We start from the raw sequence: 19,550 nt of genomic DNA, 5'->3' as shown, positions 1-19,550 counted from the left end.
CATAACGGACAGCATGGTGACTGTAGTTAACAACAGTGCATTGTATATTTAAAAGTTGCGAAGAGAACGGATCTTAACAGTTCTCATTATAAGAAAAAAACCATTTGTAACTATGCGTAGAGACAGGCTACCTGGACTTAGTGTGGTGATCACTTCACAGTATATACATGACCCAAATCATTCTGTTGTCCACATAAAACTAATACAACACTATATGTCAATTATATCCCGATAAAATAAACACATCTGACTTTGGGAGCTAGTATCTGAAAGATCCTTTAAGAACGTCCACTCAATGGTTTAGAGGGCACTCCAGCAACAAGGAGCATCCCTGGCGTCCAGGGAGACACGTTTCTCTAAATGCCTGCCTCCATTTGGTCGCAGGACTCCTCAGAGAAAGAAGGACCTACAGATCTGGAGCAGGGGGAGCCTGGATTTGGGGCCGGGGGGCACAGAATCTAGTCACTGAAAACTAAGAAGACCGAAGACAAGATGAGCTTAAAACCGTCCCCTTGGGACACAGGGGGACCAATGTGAGCATAAAAAAATAAAGATCCTGGGGCACCTGGGTGGCTCAGTCGGTGAAGCATCTGCCTTGGCTCAGGTCCTGATCTCAAGCCCGCACTCCCGTGTTAGCCATCAGAAAGCTGAGGCCAAGGGGAGGGAGCGTGGCAGCACACGGCTCGTCCTGCAGGAGGGGTGTCACCAGCATGCTGGGCACGCACGTTCTTGCTGTAGACGCTCAGAACGAGCGTCCACGTGAGAGCGAGGCGATCCATTAAGCAAAGAATCCTCTAAATTTACAAAGTTCTTCGCAAACAATTCTTTGCCAAATGTGAGAGAAGCCATGCCATTTAGCGTATGCAAACAACCCTACTCTTCATCAACCCACCATTAATTAAACCGCAAAAATGAAGTATTACCTAGCATTACTGGGGTGGTAATGGGTAGCATGGAACTGTTTAAGCTGCTCCCACGTGAGGTCTGGGATGCACAACGGATGCCCCCCTGAGATCACCGAGTACGTGTGGTCAGGCAGGAGTCGGTTCTGAAGGTGCTGCGAGAATATCCTCTCGTTGTCTGTCTTCAAATTTAAAAAAAGATATATGTGCGTGAAAAATAACACCCACTATCATGTTACAATGCAGCAAATTAATCACATTCTGGGAGCATGTACCTGTAACACCCTGCAATTCAAATGGTCGCAGTGGTAAACAAGGTGGTCCAGGCAGATCCTGTCTAACAAAGCATGCAATTCATTCACAATCTCCGCACAAGACCCAGAGATCAGGGGTCTTGTAAGAGAAGGAGAAACTCTTTGCAGTGTGCATGGGCCACCAGCAACAGCCAAGGGAGGGAGGGATGTGCGGACCAAGGAAAGATGCGGAAGAGTCCCTGCCCATGAGCTGCAGGGAGGGGTTCCATGGGCTTCTGGAGCAAAAGCTGCCACTGTTACTTGAGTTTCCAGAAGGTGCTGGAAGAAATGAGGCCTGAATCAAGTAGCCCCACATGTCAGGGCAGGACTTCAAAGTCAGAGGAGCTGGGAGGATGGGCCCAACAGAGAGTTTCTCAAACAGCCTGGTCTCAAGATCCTTCATACTCCTAAAAATCAATGAGGCCCCCAAAGAGCCTTTGATGATGTGGGTTTCTTGATTACACAGGAGTGTGTGTGTACCCAGAATTTTTCTGTGTTACAAGTTAAAGCTAAGACCTTTTAAAAAGTTACTTGTTCACTCATTATCTTAACCCATCAGTACACGTTAACAAATATTTTTTGGAAACTTTCTCAGAACAAAGCAGAACTATTACTGAGAAGAATAGCACTGTTCTGCACATTTTGCAAATCTCCTTAATGTCTGGCTTAACGAAGACAGCTGGACTCTCCTATTTGCTTCTGTATCCTGTAAACTATTACAAAACATGTAATGCAGGATTGGGGAAACTCCAGAATGAGGAAAAAAAGACAAGGTCTGATCACTGTCATGCAAACAGTTTTCATCTCACAGACCTCCTGCAGACCACATGTCGGCGGCCCTACAGCTCAAGGGCTGCTAGCTGTCACACTGGATCCCAGAAAATCGGGAGTGTGGCCCTCTGCTGACCTACGGCTGGTGCTCACTGCACCGTCCCCCGGCTAGTTCTCCAAGTCCCACGTGAGAAGTGCAAACGACATAAGAGAATGTCCACTGTCTTCCAGACCCATTTACACATCCCAATATTCTACACAGGAACGGTAAGCAATCATTGTAACACAGTTTTAAAAAGGAAAAAAAAACAAAAAACCAACTCACAAATACTCCCTTCATTTCATTAAAGACGACTCCTTTAAAGGTCAAGGGTGTTTGGGGGTCCTTCGGATTCTCATGTTCTAGTCGCCATCCTTCCTGCCTAAATAACGGTAAGCAATTACACAAGGATAGTGCCTCTAATACTAAAGCCTAAATCAATTAATCATTACGTACCAGAAATCCAGTTCCCGCAAGCATGGGAAAAAGGCTGCATCCAAGTACACAGACAGGAGATTCTGGAAGTCCTTGGGATTTTGTGTGGAAAATGGGTACAGAGTATAATCGCTAGCTGGGTATAAACGAAAAGATTTTTTAAAATTCTAGATTCCCACAGGAATGAACTACTTTCAGCCCCGCTCCCCTCCATGAGCCCTTACGGCCCCGGGCACAGAGCCAGCACCGTCCCACTATGGGCAGGCCTGGCTGGGGGCAGGTAGAAGTGGCACAGCGAGCCATGACCTCACACACCTACACAGATGGCCTGACCTGCAGGATGTGGACCGAGTACACTGGTTAACTGGAGGCCTGGGCATTTCTCTGAGCCCAGCAGCAGCCCACGCGCTGCCCGAGTTCCTAGAAATCAACTCAAACACCACCACCACATTCACATATGCCACCGAGCTTAAATTTTATAGCAGGATTTCCAAAAAATATTATTTTGATTTTTTCCAGAAAAATGTCAGATGCCTTTTCCCTAAAACTGCAGTTTTTATAATGCGGCCATGACGCGGCTTTCCTAAAGAATTCCATTTCCAGCAGCTTTCCAGCAGACCAGAGAACGGCCTATGGGCTGCCACCACCCCCACCCCAAACACCGAGGAGACCCTGTCCGGTACCACCGCGGGACACCAGCTCACCTGTAAAGGCGTTCATGAAAGTGGACAGCGAGCGATTGAGCATCTTAAAGAAGGGATCTCTGCACGGGTATCTGCGAGAGCCGCACAGGACGGTGTGCTCCAGCACGTGCGGGACGCCGGTGCTGTCCATGGGCGTGGTGCGGAACTGCACGCTGCGGCGAGACAACAGAAGCAAGCGGAAGGCTCAGGGGGACGGCACGGTTACCGCTGTGACTGCAGGTGTCACCCCTCGACCACCCAACCGCTCAGCAAAATGGTCTCCGACATAACGCAGAAAATCCCAATTCACACTCTGGGCTTTTACTCCAGGCCCCTGAGGACATAAACTCATTTCACCTTTTCCTTCTGTTTTCAGGACATGGTCAATAAAAACAACACACGAGTGAATGAGGATTTTAAACTACGTAACGTATGGCAGACGTTCTCGGTGGAAACGGTCGAGAACGTGCCCTCACGATGCCCCACGCACCTGAACAAGTTGTTGGTGTCTTCTCTGGCCAAGTGCAAGTATTTTGCCCCTGTGCTGTCATGGCTGAGTTTCACTGCGGTCAGGGACAGTTCGGGGATGGCCGTCACCTGAATGAACAAGGAATATGTGAACAGCTACACTCAGCCAGAACGGCGCTCGGCACAGGTATGGTTACACCACAGGCCCTGGCCTGTGTCACCGGGCAACAGCAAGAAGCCGGCACGTCGGGGCCAGAGGCACATCAGAAACCACCTTGTTCAAACCCTGAATCTCACAAACGAGGCAAGTAAGACCTATGGACCTGACCATCCTCGGTGCCTTTTCCTTCTGCATGCTTCCTATCTGCTAGACATTTTCTGAATAGTTCCCGGGGAACCCTGTGAGGGAGGGATCCTCACCCCCACTTGCAGATGGAAATGCTGAGGCTCAGAGGAACGGACAGGGACACAGACGCCATCTCTCACAGCAGGCTGCGCTGGAGGAGTCCTGCTCTCACCTGCAATGTGTGCAGTTGGTTTCCTTTTATACACATCATGGCANCCCTGCCGGGAGGCAAATGCTGGACTGGGCCACAGCCTGCAACCGAACTGTGCCTCATCTGGTTTATGCAGTACTGAGGAATTCCCAGGGGTGCGCTGGGGTATCACCAGTTACCTGCTCCTAGGGGAGGGTCCAAATCACCTCCAATAAAAACAAATGCATCCTGACCCCAAGGATGGTCGTCTGCTAGCTATGTAAGCCTCCCAAAAGTTTCTGTGGTTGTTGGCACCTTAGAAAGTGCTCTATCGCCCAACCATGCCAGGGGCCTCTCCCCTTCAATCACAGTGGTGCATCACTATGACAGCCACACCATTTATCACCTCTTTTCAGAGGCTGTGAAGCTTACTTGTCTGTGCGGACACAGCAAGCTACCAGCAGGGTAGAGATTAGAACTCGGGGGTCCGGAGCGTGTTGTGGGGGCCTTCCATGCAAGCGACATGGCTTAAAGAGGTCTGTAATGCCTGCTTAGTTTACAAGTATTAAATTATCTATAGCTAAGAGTTTACTTTGTAAGAGGTGATCAACGTATTTAAAATCAGTTCAAATGGTGAACTGTCTGCCTCCCAACCTCTTTCATGGGAACTACTCCCTAAACAAGGATCATGTTTTATCAGAAGTTTCTATAACACTTGGAAAATACAGAAAAAGGACTCTGAACGAGGTCCTCCTTAACAGTCACTATTCTACATCAAACTCCTCTGCATGGCCTTTAGGGACTTCACACATGCTCTCACCCAGTGTCATGAGCCCCTCCCTCAAGCGAACCAGCCCCCTGGAACCCTGCCTGGAAGTGCCACCACGGGCACGTCCAGCCCTCCGTCTTCCACGTACACACCCCTCCATTCTCCCTGAACCTGTCCCTATTACCCCCTTACCCCACCCCACCCAGCAGAGCACCCTCTCCTCCCATCCTCCTCTTGGGTCTCTGCACTTCCACTGAGACGCTCATCACGTTCCCCCTCGTGCTGCAGCTGCACTTGTATCCTTCTGGACTGTGAGCTGACTGCCTTCTAAATCTGATAAGAGTGTTACGCACAGCGTGAAGCCAACAGCCAGTCAGTGATGTGAAATACATATTTTCCAATTACTGTGTTAAAAGAAAAAAAACATTGTGAACATACAAGCCCACAATCTCTTTACTCAGATGGCTCAAAAACCAAGTTTTTGTGTGTAGAGCAAACTCACGTGCTAGGGAAAATGTGACCTGCACAGATGTGGGGTGAACAGTCACGTGTGTGGTTGAACATCAATGTGACTTACTTTCTAATAGAGACATTAGGCTTCAAGGGGCCGGGTTCAGGGAAGGGACTGGGGATCCCTTATTTAAGAATCAGGAAATCCTTTCATTTCCAACTCTGCTCAGTTGAGCCCACTGTGAAACACGGATGAGCCAGGGCCTGGGACAGAGACGCCAACTCCCCCGGGGTCTGGGCTGCGCAACAAGGTGGGCCATGCACACCTGGCTTACGGTGAACCCGTGGATCTGCTCTCCCACCTCGTGCTGCCGAGCCCTCTCACAGGCGGTGGTGGCCCTCCTCCTCGCTTGCGGACTGGCCCTGCTCCACAGGAGGAAAGGAACCAAGGTTAGACGCTCCTGCAGGACAACTGCGTGGCTAACGTAATTCAGCGACATCACGAAAACATTTTCACGTGATCAAGACACTTCAGATAAAAATTAAACCTTACATCTTACAAACAGATTCCAGAAAACTGATTTCTGGAACCTTTCGTTAAGTTCTTCCAATTTTATGATCTTTACCTCTACTCAGTTAAAGCTTTGTATCAACTAATAACTGCATGTTCCAGGCCTTCTATATGTAAATGCTCACAAATAACTATGATACCAATTCTCCTCACCTGTGTAAAAAACAACTCTCTTGTTAAAATGACTTTTTCCATCTCAGTATACAGTATCGCAATAAACTCCCATTACGCATCTACCAAACTTCTAAAAGTAAGACATCTATCATTGCTAGGAATACCTAAACCGCAACTAGGTGTGCAAACAGTAATGATCCTGCAAAAACATCTGGCATCATTTAAACTAGTAACTATTCATCTCCATATGTGTGTCCTGGATAACCTGTAATCATGTGCCAGCACACACCCCTTATGTCGGCACCATTCCTAAGAGTCCCAAACTCCACCAACCAGGATGTCCAACATCAGAATGGATAAACTGTGGACTATTCAATAGCTGAAATAAGCTTAGTCATAAATATGGATGGACTGCAACCACACGTGATGAAATTGTGGGTCACATAATGCTAAACCAAAAAAAAAAAAAAAATACAAAGGATAGACATGGTATCATCCTAAATAGGTAACACTGTATTGCAGGAATACGTACAGATGGTAAAAATATAAAGAAAAGCCAACAACATGGATGGAGCTAGACAGTATTATGCTAAGTGAAATAAGTCAGAGAAAGACAAAGACCATATGTCACTCATATGTGGAATAAGAAACAAACGAGCAAAGGCGATAAAACAGGCAAATCAAGAAATAGAATCTTAACTATGGAGAACAAACTGATGTTATCAGAGGGGAGGTTGGTGGGGAGACGGGCGGGGGGGTGTCGATCCACTGACTCCTGTAGCTGCTGTATTTCTGGGGCTTAATCTTATATAGACACATAGACCTCTAAAGAAAAGCAAGGAAATAAACCAGGAGAGAGATCACATCTAAGAGGAGGGAGGGTCAATCATTTAGGGGTAACCTTAATCTGGGTAACGGTGACACCATTTGTAAATATTTTCCCTCTCAACTGTATTATATGCTTTAAATAATTTTCTACATTATTATATCTCGCAAAAATATCTCTTTTGAAGACAATACATACAGAAAAGGAAAAAACAGACTCAGTCGCTATCAGGCAACATTATGAAGATACGCGATCATCTGCCTTTCTTTCCTTACCGATTTAGCTAATTCTAGAATTGTGGAATAGAGGATTTTAAGGTGTTATTTACCAACAACAACACAATCCCAAAAAACAAATGCTCAGGCTGAAAATGCAGAAAAAGCCTGAGGCAACATGGCCTTTCCCCCATATACTTCCTGTTACCAGCCACACACATGAAGAATGCCCCTGCTGCCTAATTCAAACACACCACCAGAGTACCCAAAAACGAACACCCCTGACTAACAGCTAAACTGCCCCATAAAATAAACAAGGTTCTGTGAATTAGCATGAAACAAAACTTATCTACAAACTCATAAAGCATGATCATTCAAGGCTGGATTGTTATCTTTTTTTCATAAATCTAGTCACTTAAAAAAAAGTCAATCTCTGGAAACTCCAGTTCTATTAAGAACACTGCAGCCTAAAAGCACTTTGTGTGGAAGCCTCAGGTGTCTTGAGGACTCCCTGCTCACAATAGAAGACATGGGGGCAATCACGTTAATGAGAACCACAAGCTGGCGATTAATTTAATTACACATGTTAAAAATCCATAACAATGACCATTTTCATTTCAAAAGCCCTGACAATCCGCACACAAGGCCACCCGCTCTGGGACCGCCTAAGGTCCCGGGAGCACCGGGGCTCCTTGGGCCCGGACCCGCTTTACACACAGGCTTTCCTGGCTGCGCTCCCAACCCTGACAACTGGACAGGAACTCCTTTCCTTTGGAGGGGGATGCGATGGGAGGGGGACCCACCGCGCCGTCCCTCACCCAGGCTCTGCAAGGCTCGCCGGGCTGGGCTCGGGGAGAGACGGTCCGGAGTCCGGGCTCCCCGGGCGAAGGGCGTCAGGGTCCGGGCGCCCCAGAGCAGGGAGCTGTGGTGCGGCCCCGCCAGGCCGAGACGAGACCCTGGAGCCCCCTGCGTTCTCCCCGCCGCCGGGACCGCCCCTGCCACCTTTCGCCCTCGCCTCCTTCCTCTCCGCCCTTTCTCGCTCCTGCCCGCGTCTCACCCGCCGCTCAGCCGCCTCAGGAAGTACCCTCCCGCCGCAGCGCCACATGGCTTGTGACCAGCTCAGGGTCCCTGTCGTAGCTTTACCTACCCAGACGCACGGCGCGGGGGCGTGACGCATCGGCCCCGACTCTCATTGGTCAGCGCTCACGGTGACGCTCTCTCCAATAGGCTGGCGAGGAAAAGGGTGGGCTCCTGATGCGGCGGGGCGGGACTCGAAGGCAGCTGGCCACGGGTCGGGCGGGACGATAGGGGGCGGGGCGTCGCGGGCCTCGCCGCGCAGGAGCAGGCGGGGGCGGGGCTTGCGTTCGGAGCCAGGGGCAAGCACGGAGAGGGGCGGAGCCCGGCGGGGGCGCAGCCGAGGCCAGAGCACCGGGCGTGCATGGGGAGGGGCGTGCGCGGTAGCGGGTGGGACTGCGCGGGGAAGGGGCGGGGACTGTGAGGGCAAGGGTCGGGGACTGCGCAGGGGAGGGCGGGACCGTGAAAGCTAGGGGTGGGCCTGCGCAGGCGAGGGGCGGGGCCTGCGCAATCGAATGGCTGCCCTGCGCGGGGAAAAGGCGGGGGTACTGGGAGGGGAGGGGCGGGTACTGGGGGGTAGGCGGGACTGTGAAGGCGAGGGGCGGGGACTGTGCGGGGAAGGGCTGGCCCACTCAGGTGCAGTGGGTTGCACAGGTGTGGAGCGGACTCAGGCTGGCCAGGTAAGCTGCCTGTTCCTCAGGGCTTGGTGGGGGCATTGGTCTCCTGGAGGAGGTCGTGAGCCTGACCTGTGCGTGCTCACAGCTCTATCTGCAGTTCTTCGGTAGTTAAGTGAGAGTAAAAGACGTCCAGCTGGGGGCCCACCAGGTGCCTCAGCCCCTGGCTACGGCGCTTTGTGGAAATGGTCCGAGGACAGCACCAGATGGTTTCCAGGGTCAGGATACCATGATGTCAGCCTCCTTAAGAATGGTCCCGCTCAGAATGTCCCCAGGGAACCGCAGGACAGCTCAAAGCACATGCAAGCGTGTTTTGACTCACCGCTTTCCCCACCTGCATCTCGTGTCTGGGAAGACTCCGCACTTCTAAGTTGTCCAAAGTAACCGTGTGCCCTCCTTGAACCGCAAAGACAGGCTCCAGGAGGGCAGATCATGCGTGTGGGCCTGCACTGCGGCTGTGGGGTGGAAGGGCATCTGGGATTAACCACACCTGGGCCCTGGAGCGGTGGGGAGAAGTCCAGCCCATGTCTGTCTGCAGATTCTCAGGGCCATGGCCTCCTCTCTTCTCTTTCTCCCTGGCCCTCACGTGCAGATGGACTCAAATCTCCCTGCCTCTGCTTCTGGGCTCTAAAGAAAGCCTTCTCCAAGTAGACAGGTGCCATCTGTCTGAATATGTAAATGCTATGGCAGCAATGGAGAGCGTAATATTGCATTGACAAGCCACCAAAAGTCTCCAAAAAACTCTTCACGGTACCATAGATTCTGCAGGTAACTGAGTATCTCTTTATCCAGAGGAGAAACCAGCTGAACCAGAACAGAGGTGATGATAAGAAGCCACTAATACAAACACACCCCGTGCAGAAACCTCTCCTCCTTGGGGGATCTGGGTGATAAAGTTACTGAGTCACCACAGCATCTCTGTGATCCTGCAGACACAGTTGGGTGTTATTAACCCTACTGAGAGTGTTTAGAGAAATGAGCACCGGAAGTTAGAGTATTTTGATCTCTCGAAGGATAGATGCTATATAAATCCAGTAATTGCGATTTACTGGTATGTTGCCACAGCACACAACCTCATTGACAGCTACCCACACACACACAGAATTTATAAATAAATATTTTGACTAGCACCCAATATAATTTTAACACGTGTGTAATCTTGATGTATATTAAAAATCATTGCAATGTGGAAGTTAAAAGTTAAAAATCATCTATGCAATATCCTATGTTTCAAAAACACATCCAATGTCATAATGAAACGCTGTTTTAGTAGGATGAGCCTTGATCAGAATGGTGCTGTTTGGGATGTAGAAAAGCAGTCGAGTGAATATTTGAGGGTTACAGATTGGGTTACCTCTCCCCAGAAAGATATGTTGTGACCTCATTTGAAAGTAAGGTCTTCATAGAGGTAATGCAATTAGAACGAAGTCATTAGGAAATGAGCAGTGTCCTTACAGAGAGGGGATATTTGGACCCTCTAGCACATACAGGAGGCCATGTAAAGATGAACGCAAAGATCAGGGATATTTCTATACCCCAAAGAGCACCAAGGATTGCTGGTACACCAGAAGCATGGAGAAAATGCCCCGTCACAGCCTCAGAACGAACCAATCTGCCCACACCTCGATCTAGGACTTCTGGCCTCCAGAACTATGAGACAATGAATTTCTGTTGTTCTAAACCATCCAGCTTGTGGTACTTTGTGATGGCCGCCCCAGCCAACTAATGAAAAAGTCAGGGTTCTGTCACCTCCCAAAGGAAAAACACAAAGTGTGTGGTTTCCCAGGATTGATGTCATTGACATAATGCGTACCATTTGGAAATCCTTTATTCCTGAGTGTATCATAAACCACAAGTGATGATTGTTGGAAATGCAAGATAAGGGATTAGCTCAGTGCCTCCAACTTTAAAATTATGAAATTATAGAAATGTAAAAAATGTCAACAAACACTGCTAATAACATGGAATAAGGAGAAATCTCCATGCTAAAACCTAGGGCGCCAGTGCTCCTTCATTGTTTTTCATTCAACAAAAATGTATTGTGTGTCACCTGAACTCTGCCACCTTGAGTTTGAATAAAAGACTTTCATCTTCTGTTGAACTCATACGAATGGGCCCGTGATTTTCTGCAAGCCGACTTTTAACCCTAAGATTCCGTAGTTGTGTTATCTCGGGTCTCAATTGTGACATTGGCACAGCATCGACTCCAGCCTTCAGCTTTATTTTTTCTGTCTGCTTAAAAGGACCCATTAAGAAATTCACATTAACTTGACAGATTTTTGTTTTATTTCTGCTTCTAGGTATGTTGTCTGACATCCACCTTTGATGGAGGTAAGCTCTTCACGTGAATGTAGTTTGACTCCAGATTTTTTTTTAAAGATTTTATTTATTTATTTGACAGAGATAGAGACAGCCAGCGAGAGAGGGAACACAAGCAGGGGGAGTGGGAGAGGAAGAAGCAGGCTTATAGCGGAGGAGCCTGATGTGGGGCTCGATCCCATAATGCCAGGATCACGCCCTGAGCCGAAGGCAGACGCTTAACCACTGTGCTACCCAGGCGCCCCGACTCTAGATGTTTTGAACAGTTGTTTCAGAAAATCTAAGATGTTGAGGTTCCTCTTGCCTAATGCCTTTAATATAATAATAATAATAATAATAATAATAATTTTTCAAATACCTTATAAATTAATACATACATGTGTGAAAAAATCCAGGATGAATCATAACTGAAGAAAAAGTACATTAAAATAACAATGGGATATTATTTTATCTATCAGATGTAATGGTTTGATAAAATCTAAAGCTAGTGGAGCTAGTGAAGTTACAGAGAACAGGTACTCTTACGCTCTGAGGACTGTGTGCTACTCTCTGTGTATTTACCTTTTGGAAAACACTTTGGCACTATTTATACAAATTTTAAGTGAGTGTACTCTTTCAGCAGAAATTTCCCTTCATGAGAATTACCCTACAGGTCTATTCTCACAAGGGCACAATGATGTATAACGAACAATGTTCTCTGCAGCATTTTCAACTATAGCAAATATTGAGCAACATCAAAGACTACCAAGAAGAGTTTTCTTAAATAAAATATAAAACATTCATATAGGTAAATACTACACAGATAGTAAAAATAGTGATATGCATTATTTTTCATACATATACAACACAAATTAGTAAGAAAAAAGCTAGATATGGGCTGAAACTCTCATTGAGTGGGAAAAAATATACTCCCATTTGAGTGAAACAAGTTGAAAGGAGATTTTAATTATGGATCTAACATAATATTTTAATGAATGAAGTTTATGAAGACTAAATAGATGGTAAGACAGTCTATATTCATAGATAAGAAACATGGTATGATAAAGATGTCATTTCTTTGCAAAAAAAAAAAGAAAAAAAGCAATGCAATTCCAATAAAAATCCCGAACAGATTAGGAGCACAAAATGATCCTAAAATACAGACAAAGGAGAAAAGATTCAAGAACAGGCAAAGCAATTTTGAAGAAAGACAATGTGGGAAACTTATTTTAGCAGATATGAAGACAAGTCCTATTATTAAGGACTTTTATAAGTCTATAAAAAGCTATAGGAAATAAGACAGTGTGTTAATATTAGCACCGAGAGAGTCAAAGAGTCTAAAGGAATATAAAGAAAGCCAGGAATAGGCACCTAGAAGTAGGTCACTGGAGAACAGACTCAATGAGTCTTGTAATTTATATGGGAAAAATTGAATTGCTGGTTCAAATCTGTCTGCACCTACCCTAAGGCCATAATGACATTATATTTCTTCAAAGGGGTTAAAAGTTTTACTTTTCTCACTTACGCTTTTAATACACATGATTTGAATTTTATTTCTGCTTCCTGTAACAGAGAAATCCTCGGGATTAAAGTGACTGCAGAATAAATCGTTAGACTGGACCCCCCCCCCCCAAGGTGCAAATTTAGGGTTGGAACCCAGGCAGAGAAAGGATCTCCACCAGCATCTTGTCCTTCACACGTACTGCTGCCTGAAATACTTTAGCAGGAGACAGACTTGTGTTCCAAATTGAGCAAAATGCTTAAAATGCAAATACTCATTCACCTAATTCACACAGAAGGGAATGACTTTTATTGAGTAGTGGGTGGAAGGCTATGAGGACAGGGTGTCATCATCAGGTAGAAAGGATAAAACGAAGACAAACCCTGGGAACTTCCAAAGCCCAAGATTATTTTCTTCGAATGTTTCTTTTCCAAGGCTAGCCATTGCTCACATTCTAATCCTTGTATGTTTCTGATGTTTTATCTGCAACCCAAATGCTACAGTTTCCTTGTGAATGACTTCATAGCTGGTGTAACTAACCCACAGCTCAGTGCGCTGATTACAATATTCAGGTCCAGGCTCTGTGTTTGACCCTTTATCTGCTCTGTGGTCGTGGGTTACATTTTTCATATGACAAGTCATTTTATAAAACTGAAAACACTTTATAATACGTTTGTAGCTGGTTTTCAGGCAGGAGTGCAATGGGCCCATAATCATTCTGGTTGGCTAAATATTTATTGGATTCCTAGGATAAGCCGCTTAGCTGTGGCCAAAATTTGGGTAAAAGTTTAGAAACTAGCTCTTCAGGCAGAGATTAAAGACATAGTCCCCACTTTCATGGAACTTTCGGTCTAGCATAAGTTGCAGAAAAATAAGTGGGGAATTACTGTGTCGTCGCATGCAGTGCCCTCTGGGAAGACAAAGGCAAAGATTCTGCCGGCAAATGATGGCTCAGAGAAGCCTTCCTGCAGAAGGGGACACATCGGACTTTCCCCAAACAGGGAATGAATAAACAATGTGACGTGTTTGTATTTATTTAGTATTGATGTTACAACAAATTACTACACATTTTCTGACTTAGAACAACGTGAGTTAATTTCCTCTCAGTTCCAGACGTCAGAAGTATGGATCTCACTGGGTTGAAAGAAGTGCGAAGTGCTGTGCTTCCTTTGGAGACCTGGAGACTCCAGGGAGAATACACTTTCTTGCCTTTCCAGCTTTGGGAGGCTGCCCACATTTCCTGGCTCATGGCCCCCTTTTCCAACTTCAAAGCCAGCAATGGCCAGTCCAGTCTTTCTCCTGATGCCCTTTCTCTATAGCTGATGCTTCTACCTTCTGCTGCCCTAGTTAAGGACCCTTGTAATTATGTGGGTCCCATCCAGCTCATCCAAATTAATCTCTTTAAGATCATGTGATTGGCAACCTTAATTCTATCTGCTACCTACATCCTCTTTGCCATGTACCCTAACATATTCACAGGTTCCAGGGATTAGGATGTGGACATACTTGGGGGCCATTAGGTTGCCCCACCACCATGTTAAAATAAGTCAAACTCCTGTATTATGAAATGCTAGAAGGATCTTTCAAAATAAAATGTTTATGTTTATGCTATACTGTTAAAATTAGCATCTTACTAATTTGCTGTTGATACTTCAGAATAAATTGTCAGGTTTATATACTAACCAGAGGGAGTCTATGGATATCCGTTCCCTTCCCCACCCACACCCCTTGGCCTTTCCTGCTGAGGTTCTTCCCTGAGTTCCACTTACTGATCAAAATCACTATTTCACAGAGTAAATGTGAAGTTTTATGGCAAATTATTAATCTTTTCAGCAAAACATGCTACCATATTCTGGCTTATTTGTTTGAAAGAGGAATTTTGACATGCCAGAAATAGAAGGAAATGAATATTATAATTGAATTTGCAGATATCACTTTTTGGAGCTTTGAAACAAATACCTGTCAGTTAGAGAAAGAACAAATGGGTCCATATCAGAGGAGGGAGGAAGGGAAGGAATGCCCGTGATAGCATTGATTTAGCATTTTTATGCATTATTATCCATGGCAGTGAAATAAATATTCATTAGTGAAATGTCTTTTTAGTGGAAACAAGCCAGAGGCAAGAGCACATTTATACAGCATAAAGCTCTGTGGAGAAAAGCTGTTTTGTTACTTCTGAATCGATTCTTTTTTAAATTCACAGGACATATCATTAAAGGTGGTTCATTTTAAGACATCTTTTGACATATCAATCATGAAAATTACTCCTTTATTGATAATATTGATAATAAAGGAGTCCTCTCCTTGTTGAAATACACTTCTTGGGGGAAACAATGAGGATCTTTCAGGTCAGGAGCCAAATAAATTAGTGCCGGAATTGGATCACGATGGGTAAGAACTGGCCCTGTTATCCCCACAGCTAGTGTGCAGTGGGAAATGCAGGACCGGTCCCATTTCTAACGAAAGTGTCTTTAGGGGAACTGAGTTTGAAAACACAAAGTTGGGAAGTTCTCAACTCGAACATTAAATCTAAATCCAAGGGGAGAGAGAACTTAGAATCAGGAATTGGACGAGAGAAAAGCATGGGCCCCCGAGGGACCTCGCACATCATATGTTAGTGCTCAGTTAGTACTAACTTCTATTCATCCCCATACGTGTGTGGCATGTACATAGAAATCTGGGCATAATGGACAAGCCGGAAGCAGACCTCTGGAGTCTTGCATCTTCTGACTCACAGACTCCTTTCTAAATCAGTGCTCCTGTCTGATACATTTCCAGAGAAATGAAATGTTGGGATGTCCATTCATGATCATTAGCAAAGCTTTGAAGGCAGACGGTGGATAACCTGAGTCATCATGGTTGAAACAGACAGGCATTTATTTTCTTACTGATTTTATCTTTACCCTGAAACCATCTTTTGTCTCTGGTTATCAGATGGTGTTATGAGCTGAATTGTTTCTCAACCAAACTCCTCTGTTGAAGCCCTATCTCCCAGTAACCCCCAGGTCTTCAGAATGGGACTACATTTGGAGATGGGGTTTTTATGGAGGTGATTAAGGTAAAATGAGGTCACTAGGATGGGTCCTAATCCATTCTGACTGGTGTCCCTATAAGGAGAGGAGTTGAGGACACACACTTGCAGAGAGGGAAGAGCATGTGAGGACATGGGGGGTGGGGGGAAAAAGACGGCGTCTGCATGCCCAGGAGAGAGGCCTTGGGAGACACCAGCCCTGCCCACGCCTGGATCTCAGACTCCCGGCCTCCAGGACTGGGAGACAACAAAGGTCTGCTGTTTGAGCCCTGGTCTCTGGTGCTTGTGGTGGTGGCCCCAGGAAACCAGCACAGTTGGCTATTAAAAGGGAGCTGACAGACTGATCTCGGGGACCCCAGATATTGTGTCCAGAAACAGCCAACAGAACAGACGGAATTTTCATCCATGATAAAGGAAGCATTTTAAACCACTGAGTAAATGATGATTCTTTAAGGAATGGTGTTGCAAGAAATCAATTCAATACAGACCCATTCTTTACGCCAAGAGATTCCAGGTAGGTCAATGAGTTTAATAGAAAAGGAACTCATGAAAACAGAAAAGAAAGATAAGTTTAAAACACAATTTAGGAAGTATTTGTAAGTATGATATAAAAATCCAGAATCCTTTAAAAACAAAACAAAACACTGGTTTGGGGCCCCTGTGTGGCTCAGTCAGTTGGGCGTCTGACTCTTGATTTTAGCTCAGGTCGTGGGATCGAGGTCCTGTTGGGCTTTGTGCTCAGTGAGGGGTCTGCTTGTCCCTCTCCCTCTGCCCCCCCCCATCGTGTGCACAGCAGGGCATGCACTCTCTCTCTCAAATAAATAAATAAATAAATAAATAATTTTTTAAAAAACCAGGTTCATTCGTCAGTATAAAATTTAAAAATATGTACGCAACAAAAGTATCGTTAAAAAGTCAAAAGACCAACAAACCAAAAAAAAAAAAAATTTGCAAATCACAGGGCAGGAAAAGACCTTGGCACACGAGCAATTTTTATAAATCTCTAAGAAAAATACAAATAATTTTTAAAAAGGCAAAGTTGTTTCCAAACCAGAATTACAAATGACCAATTAAAAAAAAAAAAAGAAAGACCCTCCAACTCACAACAAAGGCAATAAAAATTAAAATAAAAACGTGAAACCCTTTTCAGTCAATCCCATCGGCAAAGGTTTAAGTGACAATTGTCAGTGTCTAGAGTAGCCCCCTCACGTGCCATCCGGCGGTGTGAATTAAAGGTAAAATAGCGCATGCTCCCCGAGAGAGGCAGGGTCACCTTGCACAGCTCAGCAGAGGCGTAGACGCGGCAGACGGCTGAACTCTGTGTGCAGGCTGGTGATTAATGCAGACGCGCCAACGTGCCGTCTAACAGACGTTCATCACATGGAATGCGCTGGAAGTGCCTGCCATCCTTAGGCGCATGCCCTGCTGATGGTGCAGCTGGAGCCCAGGGAGGAGGTGTTATTTCTCTATCTTCCTCCCTGCTCACTGACCCCATCTCCCAGAGAGGCCGTCCTCCCCGTCTCCTGCAGCCACTGCAATGCTACATTCAGACCCCGTGGCTCCAGGTTATGACCCAAATCCCTGGGCTTCCCCCACAACGCCCAGGTCTGCTAGGCCATCTTTGCCCAGTTCCCAGAGTCAGGAGCTGGTGGCCCCCAGTGATCTCTACCGACGTAGGGCTTCTCAACGCCCTGTCGTGGGACGGGCACTCTGGTGTGCTGGGCCCTGGTCCTGCCCCTGCTTTTAGCACGTTCTTAAAAAATAGGGATAACCCATTCAGTATTCTCTTATAATAACAAGGAGCAGGGCTATGTGTGGCCACAGGATGAGATGGCCCATCAACAGTGTTGTCTCGAAAGAACAAATTGTGAAAAGTATAATCCTTGTTTTAAAAAAATAACTCTTAATTTAGGTGAAATGCACGTAACAGTAAATTTACCATTTTACTCAATTTTACGTCGACAGCCCTGTGGCAGTAAGCACGTTCATTGCTGCGTAACCGCCGCCACCATCCGTCCACAGAACGCACATCTTTCCAAACTGAAACCATGCACGCACTCAGGAGTAATTCTGTCTTCCTCCCTGCCCCTGGCAGCCCCCTTCCGCCCTGTCTCTATGGATTCAACTACTCTCAGCACCCTATGTGAATGCAGTCAGACAATGTTTGTTTCCTTTTTGCACCCAGCTGATTGCACTCGGCATGCTGTCCTCGAGTTTCGTCCATGTTGTGCCCGTGTCAGGACGTCCTTCCTTTCAAAGGCTGGAAAGTATCTCGTCTGCATTTACCACATTTAGTTGTCCATTTACCTGTCAACGGACACCTGTGTTGCTTCTACTTTTCGGCTGTTGTGAATAACGCTGCTGTGAACACGGACGTGCAAATATCTCCTTGAGACCCTGCTTTCAGTCCCTTTGGGTGTAGACCCAGACATGGAATTGCTGGGTCATGCAGTCATTCTATTTTTAATTTTTTGAGGAGTCACCAGTATGATCCTCTATTAAAATACAACTTTTAAAAATAGAAATGTTGGCACAGATATACCTGTTACAGCAATTAAAAATACCTGGAAGTATAAAAATCTGTTAAGAATGGCTGAGGGTAGAAAGGGATGTGAGGGATAGAGGATACTTATCTTTCCCTTTACACCCTTCTGAAACTGTTTCTTCGTGTGTATGTATGACTTCAATACTTACATGGAGTAGGAATGTGCACCATGTCTATAGAGAGCTCTCCAACAGATACACAGAAACCATTATATAGAAAAGCCTCGGATTCGATGCAGCTCCTTTTCTGTATGAATGTAAAGTGTGCTGCTCACAGCTTTTGCTTTTCTGCATACATTTTCCTGGGAAAGAAGTATATTCCTCGGCTCTTCTGGGGGCCCCTTGAAGCAGGGACTTGGTATAATTTTTATTTGTGCCCCCCGTTCCCAGAGCCATTTCTAGCATGTAGAGAGCCATCAGGGGTTTCTGTCGTTGTTGACTGGTTTTGCTCATCTCTGAAAATACCAAGGTAAGCTGAGAGCAAGCAGTTCCCCACCTCCGTGCCCTTTGCTTTTCATAAGAGATGATTAATTTCCCATCTCTTTCCTTTCTCTTCTTCCTCCCCGTCCCCAACAGCCTCTCTTGTTTCCTTTGAGAAAGGGAAGAGCCTTTCAGATAACTGGTGTCTTCATGCCCAATTGCTTCACTGTCTTTATGCTTATAACATGTCTTCATTCGACTCTACTGTTTTGGATCAGAATACATAAAATGTAATTCCCATCCAATTTCTTAGGATTATCCTTTACATTGAGAGGACACTGTTGTATGGAATACAGGTTTGCAGTCGGAAAAGTGCCACCACTTATGAACGATTTGACCTTCAGCACATCACCTAAGTTCTTAAAATTTCAGTGTCCTGTACAATAGAGGGTACCTATCTCATAGAAAATATAAAGTATTTGGCATATTTTCTTTTACATAGAAGGAGAGATGGTACTTTAAAAGCTTTAGAGCTGCTATTACCAATTACAACTGCTATAATGAGAATTGGCCTTCTTCTAATCTAAATTATCCCAAATGGATTTCTTCCAGGGTCTACTCCTTAGTTAAGAAACATCACCTTAGGGGTGCCTGGGTGGCTCAGCCATTAAGCCTCTGCCTTCAGCTCAGGTCATGGTCCCAGGGTCCTGGGATCGAGCCCCGCATCGGGCTCCCTGCTCGGCGGGAAGCCTGCTTCTCCCTCTCCCAGTCCCCTTGCTTGTGTTCCCTCTCTCGCTCTTTCTGTCAAATAAATAAATAAAATCTTAAAAAAGAAAAGAAATATCACTTTAAAATACATATACACAGAACACAACTGCTTATAATTTTTTGTTCCTTCACAGTTTTGATAAATGTTAAAAAATTTTCCTCTCTGAAATTATTTAAATTTGAAACTGATATTTTAGAGATAGTTGCAATTAACCCAAAAGAACAGA

The 19,550-nt window shown here is 45.7% G+C and overlaps 1 protein-coding gene and 1 long non-coding RNA gene across 2 annotated transcripts in view; one reads left to right on the top strand and one right to left on the bottom strand.

The window, feature by feature from the left end:
• Positions 1-8,087, bottom strand: part of PITRM1 (pitrilysin metallopeptidase 1) — a 41,862-nt gene extending 33,775 nt beyond the window's left edge. The window contains exons 1-7 of the mRNA XM_040645467.1: positions 8,071-8,087; positions 5,614-5,710; positions 3,615-3,721; positions 3,146-3,297; positions 2,463-2,577; positions 2,292-2,388; positions 924-1,084 (exon numbers count right to left, since the gene is read on the bottom strand). Coding sequence (XP_040501401.1) covers positions 924-1,084; positions 2,292-2,388; positions 2,463-2,577; positions 3,146-3,275 — 503 coding nt within the window. The 5' untranslated portion in view covers positions 3,276-3,297; positions 3,615-3,721; positions 5,614-5,710; positions 8,071-8,087. The remainder of the gene's footprint in view (positions 1-923; positions 1,085-2,291; positions 2,389-2,462; positions 2,578-3,145; positions 3,298-3,614; positions 3,722-5,613; positions 5,711-8,070) is intronic.
• Positions 8,088-8,718: 631 nt separating this feature from the next.
• Positions 8,719-17,944, top strand: LOC103673988. The gene is made up of 3 exons (XR_571520.1): positions 8,719-8,767; positions 11,062-11,092; positions 17,777-17,944. It is a non-coding gene; the product is annotated as an uncharacterized LOC103673988 (long non-coding RNA).
• The last annotated feature ends 1,606 nt before the right edge of the window (positions 17,945-19,550 follow it).

This window comes from Ursus maritimus, unplaced genomic scaffold, assembly GCF_017311325.1.
Source record: "Ursus maritimus isolate PB19 unplaced genomic scaffold, ASM1731132v1 scaffold_31, whole genome shotgun sequence".
NCBI lineage: Eukaryota > Metazoa > Chordata > Mammalia > Carnivora > Ursidae > Ursus > Ursus maritimus.
The sequence above is the reverse complement of the archived record's forward strand: the minus strand, read 5'-3'. Positions and strand labels throughout refer to the sequence as shown.